The 25,641-nt window shown below is 35.7% G+C and overlaps 1 protein-coding gene across 1 annotated transcript; it reads left to right on the top strand.

Moving 5' to 3' along the window:
- Nucleotides 1-11,682: 11,682 nt before the first annotated feature.
- LOC118808340 (synaptoporin) lies at nt 11,683-22,922 on the top strand. The gene is made up of 5 exons (XM_036570944.1): nt 11,683-11,834; nt 16,075-16,193; nt 18,125-18,323; nt 18,556-18,747; nt 20,805-22,922. Exons 1-5 carry the CDS (start codon nt 11,811-11,813, stop codon nt 21,126-21,128), a joined length of 858 nt encoding a protein of 285 aa, XP_036426837.1. The 5' UTR covers nt 11,683-11,810; the 3' UTR covers nt 21,129-22,922.
- The last annotated feature ends 2,719 nt before the right edge of the window (nt 22,923-25,641 follow it).

The following is a 25,641-nucleotide window of genomic DNA, read 5'->3' as shown; positions in this document are numbered from 1 at the left end:
TATAGGTCAACCATTTTGTCCCTGACATCTTTAGACAGCTCTTTAGTCTTGCCCATGGTGGAGATGTTGGAGTGTCACTGAGTCTGTTGGTAGGTGGCCTTTTATACAGGTGACAATTTGGGACAGGTGTCTCTCATGCAGGTAACGACTTCACTGAGATTAGGGTGTGTCAGTGGTCTGTGGGAGCCAACATTAGTCATGGTTTTTAGGGGATCAAATACTTATTTCCCTCAATGAAATGCAAATTATTTTTTATTTAAATATTATTTAATTTTCTAGATTTTCTTTTTGATATTCCATCTCTCACTGTTAAAATGAAGCTACCATAAAAATCATAGACTGTTTAATTATTTGTCAGAGTACAAACTTTCAAAATCAGTGGGGGATCAAATACTTATTTCCTCCACTGTATATATATATAGATTATTGAATATCATCACATGCAGTACTTTTAATTTGTATTTTCATGGGGCCCTTGGCTCATGAGGTTCCTAGGTGGCTGCCTACCTTCGCCTAGTGCAAAGATTGCCAGCGGTGTTGCAGTACAGCAGGAGGACGAGAAGGTGTATATCATGTTCAGAATGCAGCTGGATACGATTCCAATAAAAGGTCTATTTACTTGTGCAAGAGCATATAAACAGGGATTCAGCTTGAGCATAAAACCACAATCTGAGACCACCAACTACTCTCAAGCCACAATAAAACTCCACAGCAGCAAATAAGAGTGGTAAAACCAGCCTTTAAATCAAATTTGCACAGCTTTCCTAGGGTCCAACACAGATGAAAAGTTTGGGTCAGTTCAGTAAGTTGTCAGGTACATGGAAAAGGCTTAATGAAAAGCTGATTGCGCCTTTTTTGGCAGATGACCAATTCATGACATATCTTGACCTTTTCAACTTCAGCTAAAAGATGGGCCAAAGTCTTTCTGACAGGGTTTTAGATAAGCACATCTCAGAGACAGGAACGTATAATAGTCACTAGTTAGTCAACAAGTTGTAGGACTCAAAAAGGAAAGTTTTTCCAACATGTAAGCCATGTCCTCTGTGAGCAAAATCAGAACTAATTCAGATTTTGTGGTTTTTACGTCATGACGATGTCTTTGAAAAGCACCGCCACATTAACCACAAACAAGTATTATAGTTTTATGAAGCTCAACAGTTCCTCTAGTGGAGTCTTATGGTAGCACTACTTTATGATTTAAGGTCAATATGCATGTTTGTCAGATGAATGAGATGAAAGCTAAATACTTTCATTTAAAAGTGTATAAAACTGTAAAACTGTGTTGAAGATAAATCAGTTTCAGAAAAGAGGGATGCATGTAGTTTTTTGGTCTGACAAAATATTCTGCTCATGATATAATAAAGGAGTACCGATATCATGCACAGTCCTGTTTAGAACAGTAGATGGTAGCAGTGTGTCACTTCTGAAGTGATACTGGGTCCCAACTCTCAGAACTGTTAAGACTGAACTGAAGGAAAAGGCGGCTGTTATATCACACAAATTCAACAAAGATATTACAATTGTAATATTGTAATATATATATATATATATATATATATATATATATATATATATATATATATATATATATATTATGGCAAGCCAAACAGGAAATATTTAATGAACATTGATATATATGGAATGAACATTGATATATATATAATGAACACTGACATATATACAATGAACTTTGATATATATACAATGAACTTTGATACATATGGAATGAACTTTGATATATATACAATGAACATTGATATATATACAATGAACTTTGATATATATACAATGAACATTGATATATATGGAATGAACTTTGATATATATGGAATGAACATTGATATATATGGAATGAACATTGATATATATATATAATGATCATTGATATATATGGAATAAACTTTGACATATATACAATGAACATTGGTATATATGGAATGAACATTGATATATATACAATGAACATTGATATATATGGAATGAACTTTGATATATATACAATGAACATTGATATATATATATATACAATGAACATTGATATATATGGAATAAACTTTGATATATATACAATGAACATTGATATATATGGAATGAACATTGATATATATTGAATGAAAGTCGCTGTTGAAGCCAAGAAGAGTCAGATGAGGCCATAACGTCTGTTTGAAAAATGCTCTTTTATTGAGAGCAAGGGAAAACAGTGCCACTTGAAAAGCAACTGAAAATTGAGGTAGGTCACTCCTAGCCCTGCTCTTTCTTCTGATGGTCACCAAACACAAACACACTCTCCCTAACTCTGAGCTGGACACAGAATAACATAGTAAACACATACACACACTGTAACTGAAGAACAGCAACATAGCAACATTAAATAACAATGTAAACCCCAAAAGTCCCTCTCTGTCTAAAGAAAATATTTTATGAATTATATTATTCATTTTTTCATCTCAATGTTCGATCCATGTACATCAATGTTCATTCAATATATATATAAATTTTCATTCAATATATCAATGTTCATTCCATATAAATCAATGTTCATTCCATATATATCAATATTCATTCCATATATATCAAAGTTCATTGTATATATATCAAAGTTCATTCCATATATATCAAAGTTCATTGTATATATATCAAAGTTCATTCCATATATATGAAACAAAGATGATATATATGGAACATTGATATATATATCAAAGTATCATTCCATATATATCAATGAACATTGATATATATGGAATGAACTTTGATATATATCAATGAACTTTGATATATATGGAATGAACATTGATATATATGCAATGATTTCGTTCGATATATATACAATGATTTCATTGATATATATATCAATGAATTGATATCATATAAATCAATGTTCATTCCATATATATGAACATGATTCATGATCACATTATATATCAAAGTTCATTGTATATATATCAAAGTTAATTCCATATATATCAAAGTTCATTGTATATATATCAAAGTTCATTCCATATATATCAATGTTCATTCCATATATATCAATGTTCATTGTATATATATATCAATGTTCATTGTATATATATCAAAGTTCATTCCATATATATCAATGTTCATTGTATATATATCAAAGTTCATTCCATATATATCAATGTTCATTCCATATATATCAAAGTTCATTGTATATATATCAAAGTTCATTCCATATATATCAATGTTCGTTCCATATATATCAATGTTCATTGTATATATATCAAAGTTCATTCAATATATATCAATGTTCGTTCCATATATATCAATCTTTGTTCTACTGAGATATATATGGAATGAACATTGATATATATTGAATGAACATTGATATATATGGAATGAACATTGATATATATGGAATGAACATTGATATATATTGAATGAACATTGATATATATGGAATGAATGTTGATATATATTGAATGAACATTGATATATATGGAGTGAACATTGATATATATTGAATGAAAATTTGTATATATTGAATGAACATTGATGTACATGGATCGAACATTGAGATGAAAAAATGAATAATATAATTCATAAAATGTTTTGTTTAGACAGAGAGGGACTTTTGGGGTTGTGTGTGTTGTAGCCTTGCACTCCCAAACAGACTGTTTACATTGTTATTTAATGTTGCTATGTTGTTGTTCTTCAGTTACAGTGTGTGTATGTGTTTACTATGTTATTCTGTGTCCAGCTCAGAGTTAGGGAGAGTGTGTTTGTGTTTGGTGACCCTCAGAAGAAAGAGCAGGGCTAGGAGTGACCTACCTCAATTTTCAGTTGCTTTTCAAGTGGCACTGTTTTCTCTTGCTCTAAATAAAAGAGCATTTTTCAAACAGACGTTATGGCCTCATCTGACTCTTCTTCTGCACAAACATGTCAAATTATGTATATATTGAAACTCCACCCATCTGTGTCTTCACATCATATATCAGCCACTCTCAGGTCACTCTGTCCACAGGATCAATGTGTATAGATACTGGTCACTTTATCAGAATTCCCTTCCTTTAAGCTCCATCTGGAATTTGTTAATGCCCATTTATTGATGTACAGTTTTTCTTGGCCATCCTCAACCCTTCAACAGCGACTTTCATTCAATATATATCAATGTTCATTCCATATATATCAAAGTTCATTGTATATATATCAAAGTTCATTCCATATATATCAATGTTCATTCCATATATATCAATGTTCATTAAATATTTCCTGTTTGGCTTGCCATAATATATATATATATATATATATATATATATATATATATATATATATATATATATATATATAGTTTTATCAGTTGTGCATTCAAAACAAACAAACAAACATATATATATATATATAGTTTTTGACATAATTTGAAAATTGACCTGTTTTCCTTTACATTGTGTGTAAATTTCATGATAAATGGACCAAATGAAATGACCCAAAATGACTTGGAAAAAATTCTGGTTTTTGCTTTGATGACCCTATGTCGTAGTTATATGTATTTTATAAAAATAAAATGATTGAACATTCCATTTTTTTCACACCAGTAATTTTTAGCAGAACTCAAAAACACTAGCCAGTACATGATTAACAAACACAGCTTTAAACACAATTTCTATTTTTATTAAAACATAAAAAAGGTTTACTTAACTGAAGAACATATGTATTTCAATAGTGAGAATTCTTAGTGTTATACGCTAATTTTTAGACTTTGGGACACATTTACTTGGGATATACCACTCACAGGCTCACTATGTGACAATGAGGGACAGTCTCACTTCCTGCTCTAAAATACAGGGGTGTGGCTAAAATAAGGCTCTGCCTATGGACTTTTTGTTTTGTAGTGACAGCATTTTTGTATGTAATTTTTTAAATACTTTTTTTCTGTGAGACAGCGGTTTGAACTAATTCAGTAGAATGGTCCATATTACACAGTGAGAGCATGCAATGTAATAGCTCTGACAACTGCATTCATGAAAACATTAGGTGTTAATGTCATTGTTAATAAATTTTATGAACATTAGTTCATAGCAGGGAGCAATGCAGTGATGCTATCCATGGCATCAGATCATAGTGATTGGAGGGGAACATATGGGAGGTCCAGTACTGAGCCTGTCAGTAGTGCACACTCAGTGTCAACTAGGATCTTATCTGCCCTAGTGCAAAAACAATTAATGGGCCCCCACATAAAAATTACTTCCAATTAATAAAAAATTACAATGCGATTTACATGTTTTTTCATTATTTTTATTTGTCAAACGAGTTCTGTTTTCTCACAAATGTGCTGTTTGTCAGTGAAGTTATTTATCATGTAGGTTAGAGGTCCACAGTCTGAAGAACACAGGTTTGGTTCCTGATGACTTGTTACACTCCAGCCATGGATTCATTCGATTCCATCAGCCGCACAACCGATTTAATGTGTAAACAACTTTATCATCCAACTTCGAAGGGCATTCATGTTGTGCCTCCTGATGGGAAACCCATTCTTCTGATAAAACCAGACCACTTGCAAGCAGTGTTATTTTATTACACGTTTATTAGGTGCATTTGCTTTAAGAAGACCAACTGCGTGAGAGTTCAGCAGGCAGACAGGTGGTGAAGGGGGTATGTTCGCATATTAATGGATATGGCTGTGCTGTGCTCTAGTTTAATGAGTCTTTAGTGCAACCGGCCTGGACAGTCTACCTGACAGGTCAGGCAACTGGCTGAGATTGGATGGGCCTGGTAAAAAAAAAAAGCAGGGAGTCAGTTGCTGCCAGCCCCCCTGCAACATGAGTGCCAGTGTATTAGTTTAGGTTGGAAAAAAGGTAAAGGGAGGCAAGAACTCAGTGCCTTTGAGTTTATCTTATACTATAAGAATGCAAAACTAATATACTGTAACACTTTCATTGGCATCTGTGTTTACTAGCTGATATGGTAGCACAAACAATAGCACACAAAGATGGTAAAACAAATAAATGCACAGAACAGAATCTGATTAAATGAATATAAGGACTAGAAGCATGTCTAGATCTGCAGGTAAATGGACTTAACATGACTTTGGAAAGCCAAACTGAAATCACTGGGATTATACAGACAGTAATTGACAAAAGTGGATTGCATTGGGCAGATGGAGTGATGTAAGAAAAATTTGTAAGAAAAAAATCACTTTATAAAATATCGCACTATGTACATCTGACACTTGTCTATTGAATCTCTGAATTGAGATTGGCTCAGATAAACTAGTGGGCGAACGATCAATGGTGTGATGTATATGTGTGCCCTGAAGGGGGTGATCATGCATAACTTAACAGGACTAGACTCAATTTCTCATCAGGTGTGATCGTTGGACTTTAAGTGCTTTGCATTCCTTTCAGCCATTTCACTTATATAATGGGGACAAAATGAGGTTTTGACAAGTGAGTCTATTATGCAATGGTGATCATCTATTTATGTCTCTGAAATGAAAGATGAACAGTCAAGTCTAGATGATATTCAGTGAAAAGATGCATCACTTACATTTAAGACCAATTTAAATCCAAGTGATATATCTTGAGTAAGCACTTTTGTGGATAGAGCTCTCAGAGAGAGAGCCAGACTGAGTCATTGCCAATGTATCATTTGCAGAAGAAATCATAAGATAAATCATATCTTCTTGTATCTGTGATGCTATTGTATCTGCTATATAAATGTGACTGAGTTATGTTTGCAAGATGCTCCCCTTTTACAAATGGGAGAGTTAGTGCCATATTGTTGCCTGGAAATTGAGCCTAAAAAGCTTCAGTTTTTAAATATGTTTTCAATGAGTCAGTTTGTATCACAAATTCATACTATTCATGGTATTTTAGCTGCCAAAAAGATTGAACACTTCACTAAGGCGTCAATATGTGTTCCATATGAGAGCTGAGCAGTTAAAATTATATTTTACAGTATTGGAACACATTTTGCAGCATTAGTAACTCATCAAATGCTTATTAGTTCTTAAGTATTAAAATGCATTAATGCAAAATACTTAACACTACCGAGAACCTACACAGTCATATGCAAAAGTTTGGGCACCTATGGTCAAATTATATGTTTTGTTTTTTTCCAGGTGAAAATACATACACATCCTCTGCAGAGAACACACTTCCGCACGTTAATACACAATTACTGTTTAATTGCTGATTTTAGCATATTGGAAAAAATAAAACATAAAATGTGGCCTGTGCAAAATTTACGGCACACAACTTTTATTTTTTACAGTATATTAAACTGTATATTTCCACTTTGGAAATATATAGTGCACTTGTTCTCACGAGAGGATGTGATGACATATTTTCACTTAGAAAATCAACAAAGCATGTAATTTAACCAGCAATGTTCTTTTGCATATAGCTGAAAAAAATCAAACACTACCAATTATACACTAAGATGTCAAACTAGAAATGCAAATAAATGATTTTCAAATATATAACTTTATGCACTAATGCAAGTCAGAATGAATGAAGCTTCATTTATAGTGAATGTACCATTTACAAGTGTCTAATTTGGACTTTACTAAACAAAGAACAAGTGACCTGACATATGTTCCTTAAGTAAAATGATACAGATGTTTTAATTATATATTTTCACTTGAGTATTCAGTCTTACACTGTAAAAATGAAAAGCTCAACTTAAATTTAAAAAATAACAGATCGGATTACAATAGATTTTCTTCAGTTAACTGAACTTTAGAACCAATTTGTAGTTAATCAAAAGTTTTCCTAACTCATTTTCTAGTTCTGCCTCTCAGTTAGGAAAACAGTACAGAATTTCTTTTTCACTTGATTTCTCCACTAGCTGCCCCCTGAAGTTGATCAGATTTCTATGCCCATAAATGTTTAATACACTGTAAAACTTTGGAAAGTAACATGTCTAAGCATCACCACAGCATCAGGAGTTTGAATTTGAACCCCAGTGATGCCACAGCCATCCGTAATGGGAAGAGGAGAAAATGCCTGTGTGATGGAAAGAGTCCTGGCTGGTGCAGAATTAAAATGTACTGTAAAAAACACATTCTCTATTTTTGACCTAACTGAAGTGCAGAACTAAAACATGAGTTGGGAGAACGTTTGACTAAACATAGAAGTTCATGGTGGATGAACTCTAGTGATCTTAATTTGAGTTAACCTTATAACTTTAAATTAAAGTGAGTTCTAATTTTTTACAGTGAAGCTGGTCATCTATTCATTAAAGGAAGATTAAAACTGGCGAATTAAACAGTTCAAATTAATGGAGCCCCTCCAATTAAAAACCATATATTAACCATGCATTGTTTGTTTTTGTTTTAGTGTTTTAAATACGGGGCATTAAACAATGACGTACCTTGCTTATATGATTTTTACAAAAAATGTCACATATATGTTGCAAGGGCTCAATTATGGAGAAAAAAACTGAATTATTTGAAATCAGTATATGAGGCATATAATTTGCTGTTTTATGTACACATATACTCATTAATGTCATCCAAAATCATGTCAAAAAATACACAAATGAGACAAAGTTTGTTTACAAATCAGGCTCCGAAGAGCAGAGTGAGCAAATGGCTAAAGCACTCTGAGGGTCTTTATGTGGAAGACTGATCTCAGATCCTTTTCCATGTGTTTTGCATGAGAATACTGAGTGCTGTTCTTCTTGGCAAAGGAAATTCATGACTGTCAAAGATGATTTTTGATACAGTATCACAGAAGCACTACATACATATACATACATACATACATACATACATATTTCTTTGGTTTAAGTCTGAACTAAGTTGACTTTATCCTGTAAGTATTGTTCATCTTAATTGAGGGTGTCAGTGATTTTAGAGAGATCAGCATGAGCTCTTCTGCTCAAATGTCTTGTTCTCCCATCAACATTGCTAAAGAATTTGGGACAGAACCCTTTGAGTCGCTGTACAGATCTAACTCCTTTAACTGTTTTCCAGTTTAACATCCAGTACTGTGAGATTGTAGTTTGATTACAGCTTACAGTAATTCTGCTGTATCCTCTGAAGCATTTTTTATTTTTTCACTTCACTGCAGAATATTTGAAACTGTGCAATGGTCTGAGCATAAACATTCATTTTAAAATGGACCAAATCCATGTCGTTCATTTCAACTGTGGCTCTTAATGCTATTTTTTTGATGCAGCATCAGAAATGTAGTGCCTGGAAAGCAACAAATCCTCTTCCATGGAGTTCTGTACAGTAAAGACTACATTAAAATGGTTTAAATTTGTGCTAAAGTTAGTATATGAGTAGTTCAGTTTGTGATATTGTAATTCTACACATATCCTACAGCTCTCATGTGTTTTTGTGTTTTTATATCCATGATTTTTTATTTATTTTAATCATTCTGCATATTCATTTAAATGGTATTTGGTTTACTATGTGCACATGTAGAATTGTGCAAAAGTCCACCCTTCATTTATTTAAAGGAACAATATGTAATATATTTACTGCACTAAATCATAAAATGACCATGATATGTCTTCATAGATTAAAGTGTTATGATGTGGGTGTTGAGGCTGGATGCAACTTTGAGTTGTCTTAATTTAAGTCAGATATTTAAGTCTAGAAACTGAGTAGCTGAGGTGAATAAAGCAGACAGGTCCATGTTGAAACAAAACAGAAATGAAGCGAACAGAGCAAAACAAAAGTAAACACCAAGAAAGGCAAACTGAATAACTCAACGGCTCACAAGACCATTGGCATCAAACAGCAACATCAACAGCGCAAGACAAAGAGACAGAGCAAACACAGGGGTATAAATGCACTGAGGGGAAACAAGAAACACCTGGGACTAATAAGGGGCCAGGGCTACAAACTACAAACAGGTGAGAGAGATGACAAGAAGGCAGGACCAGGGAGGAATAAAAGACCAAAACAACAACAAAAGCACATGGCCGACATAAACAGAAGCACATAGAACATGAAAACAAAGGCTGAAACAGATAAAGACAAGCACAGGGCAAGACAGGATGCTACACAACATCAACATCGCCAACATCAATACTACAGCCAATATGTTCTTTGAAATTTCCGCTCCAGAGAGGAAAATCTGTTTGTGTTTTGGCTTCCTGCCCACTACCCATTTCCCATTAACATTTGTTTCAGATATGAAATTAATTGGCAGGCAAACACAACACGCTGCAGTCATGAAAGCAAGCAAACAAACTGAATCAACAGAGATAACGTTAGATTATACCTGACCTAAAAAGCCTCTGCATGCTTTTAAAATCTCCGTGACCAGAGATGTTATAAATGCGAGTAAACATTGGCAATGCATTTGAAAGATGGCGACAGCTTATAGCCCAGAAGGACTTTAAGAGGGATGTTGAGTTGACTAATTTTCTCCTGAACTGCAATCAGCCACACTGGAGGAGTGGACAGCCCACTGCTGTTTACTACTTTGGCAACAACCAGCGTGACAGAAATATACAACAGAAGCTGCAAGTTTGACTCTTAATTGATTCAATTTACTAATGCAGTTACTCTATACATTGAACAAATTAAGATGTCCAGATCGAGTAACCTTACTCATGTCCATCCCCAGCTGGTCTTCTAGCTATTTATCCTCATGAGCTAATATATAACTTGCAACAATAAAAAAACATTGCAAGCATATACATTAGCTGATTAGCTAACAGTGTAGGACTCATCATCGCCTGCCATTGTCGAAGTTTAATGCTGTATTCATCTTGCCCTCGTTTGTGCACGTTCAATGTGCTCAAACTGGCAACCCGCATGAGCTTGGGGAGGAGGGGGAAGGGGCAGACAACTCTCACCAAAATTTTGATTTTGGACTGCAGTACCCATTTTTAAACACTTGCTGTTAGTCTTACATATTGTTCCTTTAATTTCCATGAAATATTTCCAATACAGTTTATTCATTTTTTAGCATCAGAACAAATCCGAAAACATAAATGTAACAGAAAATTAGACAGAAGCCTCAGAAACTAAATATAATAGAAATTGTCTCAGTATTTAGTGTGTCCACTCTAACTTTATTACAGCTTCCATTCTTTTCAAGTGACTTGCTTTCAGTTTTTCAAAGAAATCTGCAGCAATGTTTTTCCACACCTTTAAAGTTTAGCCTTAGAAGTTGGTTGCATTTTCTGCTTCTCACAATCCAAGTAATCCCAAATATCTTCAGTGATGTTGAGGTCTGGACTCTGGGTGGTCAGTACATTGCTCTGAGAACATCAGCAGCTTCTTTGTGTGATTTGCAGTTTTTCTTCTTTTTTGTCTATTTCCTTTTCTCAGTAACAGCTTCTTGAGAGCTAAGTCCTTTCAGGCTCATAGTGTTGAGTTGTCTTCTAACAGTAGAAGGATGGACAGAAACACCTGTGGATGTTTTCAGACCTGTAAGAGCGGAGCTTGATTTTCTTGTCTCTCTCAAAGATGAAAGTACTGTTTTCACTTTTCCTTTGACCTCCCCTTCCTCATTTCTTATTCCTTATTCCTCGCTTTGACAGGAAATTTAAATAAATATAAGGTGGTCTCACTTTTGTACAGTACTGTACATGAGTGCTTTTATGCCACACCACATTGAAGCTAACGTTTTAGTATGTCAGCCTGGTTTGAAAAATCCATTTTTTCATTCATTGTCTCTCTCTCTCTCTCTCTCTCTCTCTCTCTCTCTCTCACACATACACACGCACACACACACACACACACACACACACACACACACTCTGCCTGGTTCCTATGTAGATGCGTCTGTGTAGTGAATTCTCAGTCACTGTCTGAGGTCTTGGATGGGAGAGGAGTAGTCACTCCTTCACTGAGAGATATAACGACTGATGATCAATCGTCTTCATCAATGTGTATGGTCATATTTGCACCGGTAAGATCTTTTTCCCCTAATTTGCTTACCAAAACATCTTGATTTTTTCTTTGTGTGGTCTGTAATAATTTTTAGGTATCTGTACTTGCGGATAACATACATACATGTGAGCACATATATAACTACATATGTGAGTGTGTGTGAGTGTGAGTGTGTATATAATTATATGGCAGTGTGTGTGTGCCTAAGGTTCAATTATTTAATCAGATTCAATCACTGTGAGGGGTCCCAGCATCGCCTGTTTGTAGTCTCTCCTGTCTGAATAATTCATCTGCTCTTACTGACATGTGCAAGAGATCGATGCTAATCCTTAATCAGAGCTCTACAGAATTCTTTGCACATATTTTTTATGCATCTTTGAATGATGTGTACGTGTGCGTGCGTGTGTGTGTGTTTGTGCATATGTTTGCACATGTATTTGTACTCTGGCAACCCCAGGGGGGTACCTCTACATTATTCAGTGACTTTTATTAGATGCTATACTGCCATTGATTTGCTATTTAATAGTTACAGTTCCATCTATAAAGTTGTTTGCAAAAGTACCCCCAGTCAAATAGCATGTTTTGTTGATTTTCTAAGTGAAAATATGTGAAGACATTCTTCACATCATCATGCACAATTTAACATAATTCAGAAAAATTTATTAAAAAATGTGGCCTGTGCAAAAGTTATGCGACATTCAGTACACGGTTCATTTTTTAGTGAATAAATTAATTTGTAAGTGTGGGGTCATTTGCAGTGGCTCATCATTCCTACAATACATGTCTTGATATTAATGTTTTGTTTGTTTGTTTGTTTTGGTATAGTAAGTATTTGAGTGTTTCTGAAATCTACATAAGCATGCACTGAAATACATACTTTCCCTGTTTCTATGTCAGAAGGAGACAGACAGACAGAGAGAGAAAGAGGGAGGGAGAGAGAGAGAGAGAGAGAGAGAGAGAGAGAGAGAGAGATAGGATAGTTGTCTTGGACACAGAGCACCCGTTTCCACAAAAGACAGAAGAATTGCTTGCAGTATCCAAATACACCTTTTATCCATCATAGCCAAACTCAGTGGACAATTCTGGAAGGACATTCAAACAAGAAAAGACAATCTTGTTACTCATATTGTTTTACATAAAAAACATCAAAAGAGGCTGGTTTGCATGGCCAGACCCTGAATCCTGATTTAAAGTAAAGCTGAAATCAAAACCCTTGTTTTTTCGCTGTATTAATTCATGTCCCTCATCACATTCAGCACAATTCACTAAATCAACATGAACCTTGTTTTCTCGTAATCTTTCACTGTAATGCAACAATGTCTGGTTTGATTACAACATTGTGCACCAGTGGGCGGGGGAAAATGACAGAAAAAACATAGAAAAAAAAACCCAATAACATCATGTTTCATCACCCCTTCCAACCACACCCACCTATCAACAAGCAAAAGGGCTCAGATAGCTTAGAGACCCTCCCTGATAACATGTTTTGCTCTTAAATACAGCACAGGACAGAAAGAACATGTGTTGATTTCTAATTCAAGTTGACTTTAAAACAAAATTAATTCAAGTAAAGCAGTTAACAAAAGAAAATTGCTATAAAACTACCACAACACACAGGTCTACGTTCTGCAGAGTTTATCTACATGTGAAACTCAGAGGTCTTCTAGGTCAGCCTAAAGATTTTTGGGAACTAAAAAAATACAAATCTGCTGGTGACATCCCATATAAATAAAAATAATGCATGGCCTTATTAACGCATGGGAATGAAATCATAATGCATGGCCATGACTTAGTAAGGCCTAGGAATGAGATCTTGTTCCCATGCCTTACTAAGTGGTGGCCACAACTTAGTTATCTCATTCCCACACCTCACTAACCACGCAGTAGGATCTCGTTTCCACGCCTTACTAAGTCATGGCCACAACTTAATTATCTTGTTTCCATGCCTTACTAATTTGAGGCCACGCATTATTTTCATTTATACAGGATGTCACCTGCAGGGCTCCGTGTTTTTATTTAAACACAGCAAATATTACAGTGGTACTCTTGTTTCAGTAAGTTTGGGATGGAAACAAAAGGGTTAAATCCTTAAAACATCGAGCAGGAAACTGGGCAATTCGCAATTGTTTTTCTTCATGGTAACTAACTAGATACAGCTATGTGAGCTCTCCTATTGATTAGGACATCAAGAGCTGAAGAGAAGCCCTAAAGTGTTTAACTATCAGCATAATTATGAGATGACAGAGGAATCAACTGGTCACACCTTGATTTACAATTGGTGGGACCAATTTTGTCAAGAAAAAAAAGACACTTTAGCCTTTTGGAAGTCCTAGATACATCACTGTGAATATGAGTGGCAGCTTAATCAGCGGGCTGTTAGAAAAGGAAAACAGTGGCAGCAGCTCTATACCAGGCCTCTCTACTGAAAGAGTTACTGTGAAACTGTTACAAGGTAAACTATAGGCTTAAAATGTCTAAAATCTAGAACTGGCAAAAAATGTTCAACCAGCTTAGTTCAAACAAACTCTTAGAATCTCATAGGTATGCTGGCAAATGTTAGCATCACAGTAGGGGTGGGTTTTTATTCATGTTTTGTCTGAATTTTGACATGAATGGCCTGAATTGAAGTCCTAGCTCTAATAGTAATGGTTCGCCACTGTTAGTTTTCTATTTTGTGCTCTGTGACCATGTTGTATTTCATCACACATGCATACACAGAGTGAGCATTTGTTTGCTTGCTCACAAAAGATGTCTGAGATTATATATAATTTTATAGTCAGCTACATGCCCAAACTAACAGCTCAGGGTCTAAGTGATTTTTGTGTACAAGAAAAATGAATGATTATGAGATCATTAAGTCAAAATATGAATATTACTACTAGCAAGCCAACACTGCTGCACATGTAATTAATGTCACTAACTTACACAAATGTACAGCTAGTACTACATCTATACGCAGCTTTAACACTATTATATTACAATATCAGCTTGTCAAGTTGTATCCTATTACTGCCAAAGCCACTTGAAAAAGATCGCTAATTTGTGTGTTTACAGTATTTTTGGTGAGTATCATTTGGTAAAAATGATGCCACAAAGGATTCTTTGAGCGGTGCCATATAAGAACCACTTTGGGTTCCCTAAAGAACCATATTTGAAAAGAGATTTTAAGGATTCTATACTAATTTAATGGTTCTTCCTAGAAACTTAACATTTTGTGGAGGTTCTTTAAACTAAAACGATTCTTCACACTCAGGCATCTCATTTACAAAAAGTGTTCTCTAAGGAACCATCCACTGAATGTTTTTTTTTTTTTTCAAAAGCAGTTCTTCTATGGCATCATGCAAAGAACACTTTTTGGCAGTTTTATTTTTAACAGTGCAGCTAAAACAGTGGTCCTGTTTGAGCTGCTTAACAATCTCATAATTCAAATGACACAGTGATATTCTGGAGGAAAATGTACACAGGAAGAAAACATACAGGCTACTGATTGGGGGGAATTTTCAATAACGCCATTCTTTTTCCCATTGACAAAAATGGCTTAGACCCCATTCTTACCTGGATCCTACTGATGAACCAACAAAGATAACACATAATCATGTTTATGGTAGTTTTGGGACAGAAATTCTGTTCAGTCATATTAAATTTTTACTTAGAGATTGTGTCATTTAAGGTGAAAATAAAAAAAGAAAAATGAAAAAAGAAGTAGCTATTTTTTGTCTATACATAAAGACTAATTAAAGGGCAGCATTTTACAAAGCAAATCTCACTGAGGTTAATTTGGGTCAGAAATAATGACTGCATGTAATGGTCTCTTGTGTCTAATTTTGAAGAAGTTCAGAGAAAAAGTTGTCAAGAATTCTATATACAGGTCTTCTATTAATTAACAATGATAACAGGTTATTTTTAATTGCATTAACACATGCTACTGGGGTAATAGCTTTTTGGTGCTATTAGAAATGTCAAGAAAATAATCTCACAAGGCTAAAGCACACTGCACTGTAGTTTACATATCTGTGTGCAGTTTCTGAGAGATAAGAAAGGAGATTTACAGTGGACACTTTTTTAAAACTCAGATAATTAAAGTATCATTGTATGCAGTCTTTCCGCTGTGCTGGTGAACTCAAAAATCTCAGTTAAAGTACAAAAAATCTTTGGCTCATCACTTGAGAACTAACATTGTTTTTACTGGGCCAGTGTTCTACACCACATCACCACATACATAGTAAGGTTTTCATGAGTGATTTGCTTTACTTCCACAGCTTTTTGCTGTTTTTGCATTTGCATTATGTGGGGGATATTCTGGCCAGATAACGGTTAAAGTGGAATGCCTGGATAAAACTCAAAGCAACATCAGTATCAGTTTCAGCTATCCATTCAGGTGAGTGTGCTCATTCCTCTCAACACCATCAGACATGACAGCTGAACAGAGAAAGTTTCTGATCAATGATCCAGAACATGTTCTCAGTGGAATAAGGTCCATCTAGGACCACTCTGGGTAAAGCAGATGTTTTGTAGTCAGTGGGGTCTCAGACAGATGTGGTGACAGATCTGTCAAGCCTTAGGGGAAATGTGTGAAGACTTCATCCACCCACACTCATAGACTAGCACTGTATTGTGATTCAAAGTGACAGCTGCAAGGGCTGATGACTAAATTTAGTGGGAATTTATAAATTGGAGGAACGTGAACTACGACTAATTTGATTGAGAATTAAAAAAGATGTTTATTAAATAGATGTTAATTAAATATATATTTCTAAAACACTGCCACAAAACAATTATCATATTGTAGACAGAGTTAAAACAAAGAAAGACAGTTCTGCTTTACCACATGTATTGACTGCTGTGTTGCTTTTGGCAAGGCAGGCCAAGATTTGATTTGTGCAGACTTGTCTGTCTGTTAAAGGCCTGAAAGTAGATCAGGCCGTATAGAGGTTTGTGCACTTCAGTCGATAATGGGCTTTAAGTGTCAAGAAGAATAGTTTGTAATGTACTTCTTTTGTCTCTACAAAGTACATTAGACCACACTGGGGAATCACCTCTAATTTAGAAGTCATGCCAGCCCATTTATCTATACCTTAAACTGTTGCTAATTCTGGTGCCTTGGTATCTTGTTGGATAATACAGAAATTGACTAAAGTTCAAGACTACCTACCTAGCCTGTATGAGCTTTATTGTGCATCAGGACTTACTATATAATGCATGCCCAAAAGTATACAGACACCCCTTCAGATTACTCATTTGGCTACTAAAAGGTGACTCAGTTAGAGGGGTGTAAAATCTCTGAGCATTAGGCTGTGGATCAGTGGAACTGCATTCTTTGTAGTGATGGAGCTATATCCAATACCTTTGGGATGGGTTGGAGTGACATTTGTGATTTAGACCTAATCATCCAACATCAGTACCTGCAGCAAAGGGTGGACAAACTCCCTACTGATACCCTTGGATAAGCTGGTGTCTACAAATGTTTGAACATATTGTTTGGTTGAAAGATGCCTCAGAAAAGCAGGCAAATAATCAAAAACAGATTCTACTGCTGTGGTTAGAAGATATATGGAGGACATGCTCTAGTGTGAACATGTTCTGGATCTTCTCTGGGAAGGACATTATGTCCACATTTCAGTTCAAGGAGGAGGCACTGGACTTTCTCTCAGCGTTTCATATTTTTCTCTCTCAATATCCTTGTATTTTAACGCTTTCAATCTAATTAATGATAAAACGCTGAACTGTACATTAATAATTATTTTACAAGTTATCTTTCATAAGCAATGTGCACTACTGTTCAAAATCACTGCTTAAATTTTTTTTTTAAAGATTTTTGAGAATTAAGTTGTAATAAATCTAGCATCCAGAATAATTTGTATTTGAAAATCAGTAATTAAATCTTGAGGCAGATAACCTAAAAAATAAATAATTAAAAAAATTATTATAGTGGAAAATTTACAATAGATAATAACTAAATCCCTGAAGATTTGAATAAAACATTTAATATGCCTTTTGGTGTCTTTTATAAGTATGAAATCTACATTGTATAAATTATTATTGTACTTACAATAATATAAAACATTTATATATCAAGTGATTCCAGTTTTTTGAATGGTACTGTATAAACATGATTTTTTACAGAAAACAACAATATGATGTATGGCCTGTGTCAGCTTTACTGTATGTTACTAATATGCGTCTATGAACACAATGGACAATGTAGTACATTAATGTATGCAAGCCAGAATGAATCTTTTATGATTTGAGCTTGATATGGAAAGTTGCTCAATCTCAGAATCTGAAATTTCTCCTGTGCTGCTCCTCCAGACTTCAGCAGGTGCACTTTAATGCTCCTCTCTGTGAGGGTAAGAGGCATGAGACGCTTTTCCTCGAGGGAGATTACTCTTCTTCGACACAGTTCTTCGTTACTGTGTCTGTTCTTGCGTTTCTCTACTCCCTCCTGGCTACAGTAGTGTACATCTTCTACCAGAACAAGTACAGAGAAAAGAACAGAGGCCCTGTACTGGTGAGTGCTTTCAGAATCATGCAGTGGATGAGCTGAAAAGAATCTTTGAACATTCACATCATCCAAAAAAGCTAAAGTAGCTAGTAATGAATAGAAGCTAGTAGGGGCCAATTATCATTGTCTAATTTGCATAACAATATCTGGCTCCTACTACCTATGTGACATGTGTGGCAGCTAGTATTTTTCAAAGAGGTAATCACTACATTTTAAATCTAATGTGCTTCTTCTGCAGGACTGTCTGGTAACGGTGGTTTTCTCTGGGCTGTGGTTAGTGAGTTCAATAGCCTGGGCTAAAACACTGTCCGGAGTGAAAACAGCCTTAGATGTAGGTCAGATACAGCTGTTAATGTCCGCCTGCAGAGACCCTGAGAACCTGTGCGAGACACTAGAGGAGCCCACCTGGACCAATCTTAACATGTCGGTGGTAAGTTGCTTCACGGTGAGACTCTAACATGAACATCAGCAAAGTTTGCAGGCAATTAATTCCGTGAACAAGCCTGTTTTTCTGTGGGTCAGAAACAACTAGTACCTCCACCAGTCCTCATATGAGAATGTCTTCAGGCTCATTGTATTAATCCTTTATAGCATTAAAGTGCTTATATCATAGAAAAAAAGGTTAGAGTTAGAGGTGTCAAATAATTAGTAGAAAAGTAAAGTGTCCAGAATGATAAATGGTTACTAAAAGGTTCTTTAGTAAATGCAGTTGTTCTATATAGAATCATAAACACCCATAGAACTGTTTTAATGCATAAATAGTTTGTTGCATGGTCAAATGGTACTCTTCTATGATGAACAACCATTTGTATACTGTTCTTTAAAGAGCTGATTTAAAAAGGATCTGTATAGCATCAAAAGGGGTTCCAGTATTGTTACTGTTATTGTTGTCAAAGAACCCTTTTTCAGTACTATATAGAACTGTTTTTGATAAGATTGGTGATCCAATGCAGATGATTAGACAAAAAATAACTGTAGATAGAGAATTACAGAATATATTTATCATTTAATAACTTCTTGGTATTTCCAAATACTTGAAATATCGAGACCTAATTAGGGTTAGGATAGTTAATTTTACATTGTATAAGCTATTACTGTGTACAAACCTGAACAGCAATGTACACTAAAAAAAGAAAAGTTTTTGATTTGAACAGTAAAAAATGTTATGTCAAGCGGTTCCACACAACTGTGTTAAGTAGCTTCTAAGATACTTGATTGAGTAATATGTACTTAATGAATTCAGGTAAATCACACTAAAGCGATTTGAGTACATTTTAATTAACTGGACTGAAAATGTTATGTATTACCCCAAAAATTAAATGTTAGAGTTACTCCAAAATGTTGTGTCAAGTGGTTCAACACAACTGTGTTAAGTAGCTCTTAAGATGTTCAGTTGAGTAATATGTACTCATTAAAGAAAATTAGTTGATAGGTTTAAGTTAGATCTACATACTCTTGCTAAGTTATTAATGTACTATACTGTACTGTACTATACTGAGCTGTCAAAGAGTTAACTTGCACTCACAACCAACAATAATGTAGTTTTACTCAACAAGATTGCATTGATCAAACAAACACTTATGAAGTAAAACTGACAACTCACTTAATTTTATTGAAACAACACAACTAACTCAGTGTCACTAACTTATTTACAATGAGAGAAAAATTAATCAACCTCTTGAAAGGCCAGTTTTAGTACACACTTGCATAACCTGAGATTAGCTCAGTCAGTTTGCATTGAAGTCCCTTTAGGCACTGAATAATAAGCCTTAGTATATAATACACCTGGCATTTAAGGGGTTAAAGTCACAGTAACAGAAACAACCTGTGTAGATGAAAAGAGGTTTGAAAATAATGCAAACCACATAAACATCATAAGTGGACTATGGGGGAAAATGTGGGATATGGGAACTTTGGGCCTACGCCATGAGAATATCATGTTATTTTTAAAAAAAATGTGTCTGCAATTTTAAATGGAGCACTTTTCATTGATATTTTTCAAAAATGAGAAATTCAGTAAGCAATAAATTCTCAGAAGAATGTATAGAGGCTTTTGTTCCATGTCTAAAGCTAACTTTGTTTTGTAGAAAACAAAAAAGCAGAACAGATGGCTTGGAGAACATGAGCCTTTGTGTGGATACGCAAATATTAATGACCTTCTAAAATCATATCTGTATATGATTTCTCATCATGTTCTGCTACGTTCATAAAATAAAGGTGTCAAAAAGAACATTTTGGAGCAATGTCATAGAGGAACCACTTTTGGTTCCCTAAAGAATTGTTTATAGGATGGTTCTTTATGTCACCATTTCTAAATGAGATGCTCAAGTGTGAACAACCTTTTGAAAGCTTTAAAAAAAAAATCACATGACTGAAAGGTTCTGTACCAGTTAAAGATTTTTTCAGAAACTGTACATGCAAGCCAAGAGCCATTTATTTTTGGGAGTGTAGATCAGTCATGACTGAACCATCCTTCCTTGCTTCCAGGCCTTTGGCTTCTTGAACTTCTCCCTGTGGGCTGGTAACATTTGGTTTGCCTACAAAGAGACAGGCTTGCACAAGTCTGGTCAGCGCTATCCCTCCAGAACCCCCTCTGAGAAACGCAGCAGCAGTTTCAGGCAGTACAGTCAAAGCAGCTTTGACCAATCCGGAGCAGGCTTTGGACAGAGGCTCTACAGCCAGGCGAGTTTTGACCTATCGAGTGGGAGCTTCAGCCTGCCGCAGACCAATCTGGGACAACCGATGCTTTACCGACAGATGGGGAGCCCCACCTCCAAAGGACCTCTGATATTTGTCAATGAGAGTCAGTGAGAGAAGTGCATACAGAGTGATTACACTGTACAGTGGAAGATAAAGAGAGACAAGAGAAAAGGGAAAGAGATAAAAAAAGTGAGAGGCTAAAGAGAAAATAAATTAGGTTCGGAGAAGTTTGAGTCCTATGGGGCACAGAAAAAGACAGAAACTGAAAAATCCTTGACCAGTAGCAGGATCACAGGCGACATGACTAAATTCTGTTGTCATTGGCAGAAGAGTCGGTGGTCATTTAATTGACTTTGTTTTTGGCTAATCTTTCTCTGGCTTAGTCTTGTGGTTTTATATTTTTCAGGAAGATTAATTGTGTTTAAATGTAACCATGTATGCGCTGCAAATGCAAATCAAAGCTTATGTAGCTTCTAAATATATGTTAATTTGAACATTTCTATCTGTTAAGTAAAGAGAACTTATTTATTTGTGTACTGACAGTGTACACATTATATTTAATGTTTTTCTTAAGTATATTCTCAAGTGAATAAGCCTAAGTCCAGTGAACATGACTAATGTTTGTATTCATTGATTTATGTACTTCTTTATTGATAGTATTACTCTATATCAGGCTCATAGGTATAAGAAAAGAATTGGAAAAATGCATGTTTAAGGCTGGCTTTACACAGTGAAACTTACATGCAACTTTAATTGTTTCAAACTTATTTAAAAATTACTCATTTCAATTGCATAATGTAACGTGTCTTGCATAATGTAAGGTGTTCTTACAGCCAACAACAATGTTGACCAGGCAGTTAACCATGGAGGAGAAGATGTATGCACAAAGTCAGCCACAACTTGAAAGTCAGCTGCAACAGTTGCAAGCATCTCCAGTCAAGCAAAATGTCTAAAATGCATCATGTGATCGTGCTGTGCAACACAATTTCAAAGGATTGATTTGATCAGTTTGATGAACAAGAAAATGAAACAAAACATGGTTTATTTGAAGGCTGAAAAAGAGAATGATTTTATGTAAGGGTGGTAGTCTAAAAAAGAAAGGCAATGACAGCTAGAAAAATTATGCAAAGACGATTTGAACATGCTGCAAATATGCAAATGTAAATAAAACGCCATAGATGACTTAGTCAGACCATAGAGAGAATAATATGATGCATTAAAAAATATGAGCTGCTAATTTGGCTAATCAAATCAAATCAAATGTACTGTGTGAAACTTGCTTTGCATAACTGTCAAGTTGCAGGCAACTCTTAACATTCCACTAGTTGCATGAAAGGTTCACCATGTAAAGCCAACTTAACAAAGACACACAGTGCCACTGATGCGAAGCCCTGCTCTTATGAAGCACAAGAAGCTATTTGAGTGCTAACAGCCCCACCAGAGGAGAATCATCAGCCTGCAAAATGTGAGTGAGTGAATGAGTGAGAGACTGAGTGAGAGACTGAGTGAGTTTATTAGAACATATTAGAATACACACTTCAGAAGATAAGTAAACATCTTATCTCATGTATGACAAAGTGAAGTATGGTTATAGTTGCACCTTTCAAAAACTATACTGATAATATGGTTATATGTAGGATTTTCTTGACATATTTTTGTGCCAAAACCACAGTCTGAGGTTAGGAGGTGTCTGAAGATGTAAAATTCCTGATCAGAGGGCTGTATTATTAATGACTCAGTATATTCGCTGTGTCCAGTGCAGTGCATGAAGTGTAGTGATGTAGAAAGTCTCAGTCAACACAAGTGATGCAATCATGTTGTAACTTGTAGAGTTGATCAGTGAACACTGTAAACTGGCCTTGTTGTCTGAAAAGGGAATAAAGACGTTAAAAATTCTGTCAGGTGGCTGTGATTACTGTCATGTGTGGATGAGCTTGAGCTAGAATCTTATTGGGCAAGTCTTTTAATATTCAAACACACATCAAATCTAAGCTTACAGCTAATGGTTATTGTGTCATTTAAGTCTATATACAATCTATGCAAGGCATTTGGTGGGCCTCTTTTTTTGGTATATAATTGTAGCAGTGGTGATATGTATATAAGAGAATGAATAAGGAATCCAACATGCCACCACACCCAGTACTTCTTAACTGGGAGAATTAATCATAATCTTTTCTGTACTAGCATTCTCACTCTTATGAAGTAATGACAGAAAGTTATAATACATGATTTCTAAATTTGACTATGTTACAGTGGCAGTAATGTTCCAAATCAAAGATCTCTGTCATAGCTCCACAACATTTTAGTTGTCTTCTGTTTTCCAAAATCAGTATTGCGTTGGTTGGGTTGTCTCTTCATTAAGGCAACCCACATAAGGAAACCAGCTTCTTCTCATGCTCAAGACAAAAGGACAGAGAAGACACTCATTTTCCTCATTAAGCCTCGTTAATGAGGGGGTATTAGGGAGCAATTAGGATCTCTAGGTCTGTCAGAGTTCTGGCCTGTCCTCATGCTTACAGGCTCTGTTTTCCATTCTCCGACCCACTGCAGTGAATCTAACTGCCTGCAGGTGCCCAGCTTCCGAAATTGCAGCTTTAGGTGGCTATGGGTCTATAGCTGTTGCCATTTAGCTTATAACAGGAAATGAAAGGTTACCACTTAAGATCTGTCTGCAGCTGTTAGTAGGGCTCAATTACATAGAGAGAGAGGAAAGAGAGAGAGAGAGAGGGAGAGAGAGAGAGACAGAGGGAGATAGACAGAGGGGGAGAGAGAGAGAGAGAGAGAGAGAGAGAGAGTGGGCGGAGCCTGCAGGGCAATAATTGCAGTGTTCTTGTATAATGAGTACTGTTCTCACAAGCAGAAATCTATTGACAGACATTAGCCGTATCAAAAACAAAAATAAAAATAAAGTCAACAAATGTGGTTCCTTCTTCACATAAAATTATGAATATGTGCTCAGAGTATTGCACACAGTCATCTTAGCAAAGATCCGAGCTTATATTAATGTATTTCTCTCTATTTTCAGCTGGATGAACTGAAAAAATCATTAAATGCATGTTAGACCTACTCTGTAAGAGACAGATTCTATTACTCAGTCTGGCAGTTCATTCCAGCAAGGCAGAACTGCCGACTCACAAAGTGATTTTGGTGCAGCCCAGGGATCTTGTGCTGGTTTTCAATTCAGCTACGGAGAATTGAGCATAAAAGCTAATCCTAGACTTAGCTGAGCGGATGATAAGACTCCATGGTGTTAGTTATTAGCTGATACAAGTGTAGATGAGGGGGGGTTAGGTTGAACCCCCCCCTTTGCCTCTCTGTCAGTCCTGCTTCTTCTTCCTGTTCGTCCATCTGTCCCTACTGGCCCATCGTCAGGTTTCTGGTCAGATCCTCATGAATCATGAAGCATTTATCTTTTTGCTTGATTCATTTATTATTTCTGTTCATTCGTTCATTCATTTATTTATTCACCAGTGCAGTTCCCAACCACAAGTTTTTTTTACCTTTCATTCATTTATCAGTGCATTTCCCAATAGGAGCACAGGCCCTGGAATGACTGTTCCACACACCCATATGAGAAATGAGGATCAAAGAACATGGCCTCTCTCCAACTCATACTGCTCTGCTCACAGGCAAAACCCCCAAAACCGGCCATTCTCCCCATCCTCCAAGCAAATCCTCTTAGTGGCCACTTCCTATTTCTACATGTGTGCTTAAGCATGTGTGAATGTGCATCTGAATGGTGGATGATAATCAAGTAGACATGCTCAAGTATTTGTGAACTTAAAAGCATAAAACTGGCTGTCTTATTTTATTAGAGGTCTGTGGTCTGCTGGAGAAAAGCAGGTGGTTTGTGGCGTCTACTGCCCTCTGTTGTTTGCAAAAGCATATTCAGCCTGCAGAGAAAGCATTTTGGAATGCACAAATGCCAAGCCCCTACCTCACCAATTAATTGTCAAGAATATTGCAAACCCTCAGGAAAAACATGTTGCACCATGCCTTCCTTAACCACTAAATACATGCCCTGACAAGCAATTTGTTTCAGTGTGTTTATGTAAGCTTTTTTCAACATGAAATGAGGGCTTGGCTATCCAGCTATGTGTCAGCAAATGTCTACTCTCAGTTTTTTTCTTTTGTTTTGTTTTGTTTTGCTTTGTCTTTTTATGTACAAAACATATACAAATCAAATCAATATAAAGTTCCAATTCCATACAACAGAACAAACCTGCCAAACAACCTTCCAGACCAACGACTGGATGCCGATTGAAAACTCCATATGCTTCCTTATGCAAATGACAGCTTAATTTTGTGGAATTAATTCAATAACCAGACACAAGATCTCAATGCATCACCTCTCCAGAAGCACTAGTGCTTCTCCCACTGTTCTGACTTCTTAATCTGGTTATGGTGCCAATGACCTGAGCATGCAGTGATTGCAGAGGCTTGAGACAAAGACACCACATTGTGACTGAGGAAAGATTATGGTACCATATAACTTCTAATAATAAAAGCTATGTATATCACTCAGAAATGAACATGAAACGGATACGCTTTTATCGGTCAAGAAATGATAAAGTCAGGACAGTACATTGCAGAGAAGAAGAGAGAGAGCAGATGTGAGCTGCTT

Source organism: Colossoma macropomum, unplaced genomic scaffold, assembly GCF_904425465.1.
Source record: "Colossoma macropomum unplaced genomic scaffold, Colossoma_macropomum, whole genome shotgun sequence".
In the NCBI taxonomy this organism is placed as follows: domain Eukaryota; kingdom Metazoa; phylum Chordata; class Actinopteri; order Characiformes; family Serrasalmidae; genus Colossoma; species Colossoma macropomum.
The sequence above is the reverse complement of the archived record's forward strand: the minus strand, read 5'-3'. Positions and strand labels throughout refer to the sequence as shown.

Excerpts from the sequence above, each read along its gene's own strand:
- LOC118808340 (XM_036570944.1), top strand. The coding sequence starts at position 11,811 with ATGTGTATGGTCATATTTGCACCG. Across the intron at positions 18,324-18,555 it reads AGAACAGAGGCCCTGTACTG|GACTGTCTGGTAACGGTGGT; the intron begins GTGAGTGCTTTC and ends CTTCTTCTGCAG. Across the intron at positions 18,748-20,804 it reads CCAATCTTAACATGTCGGTG|GCCTTTGGCTTCTTGAACTT; the intron begins GTAAGTTGCTTC and ends CCTTGCTTCCAG.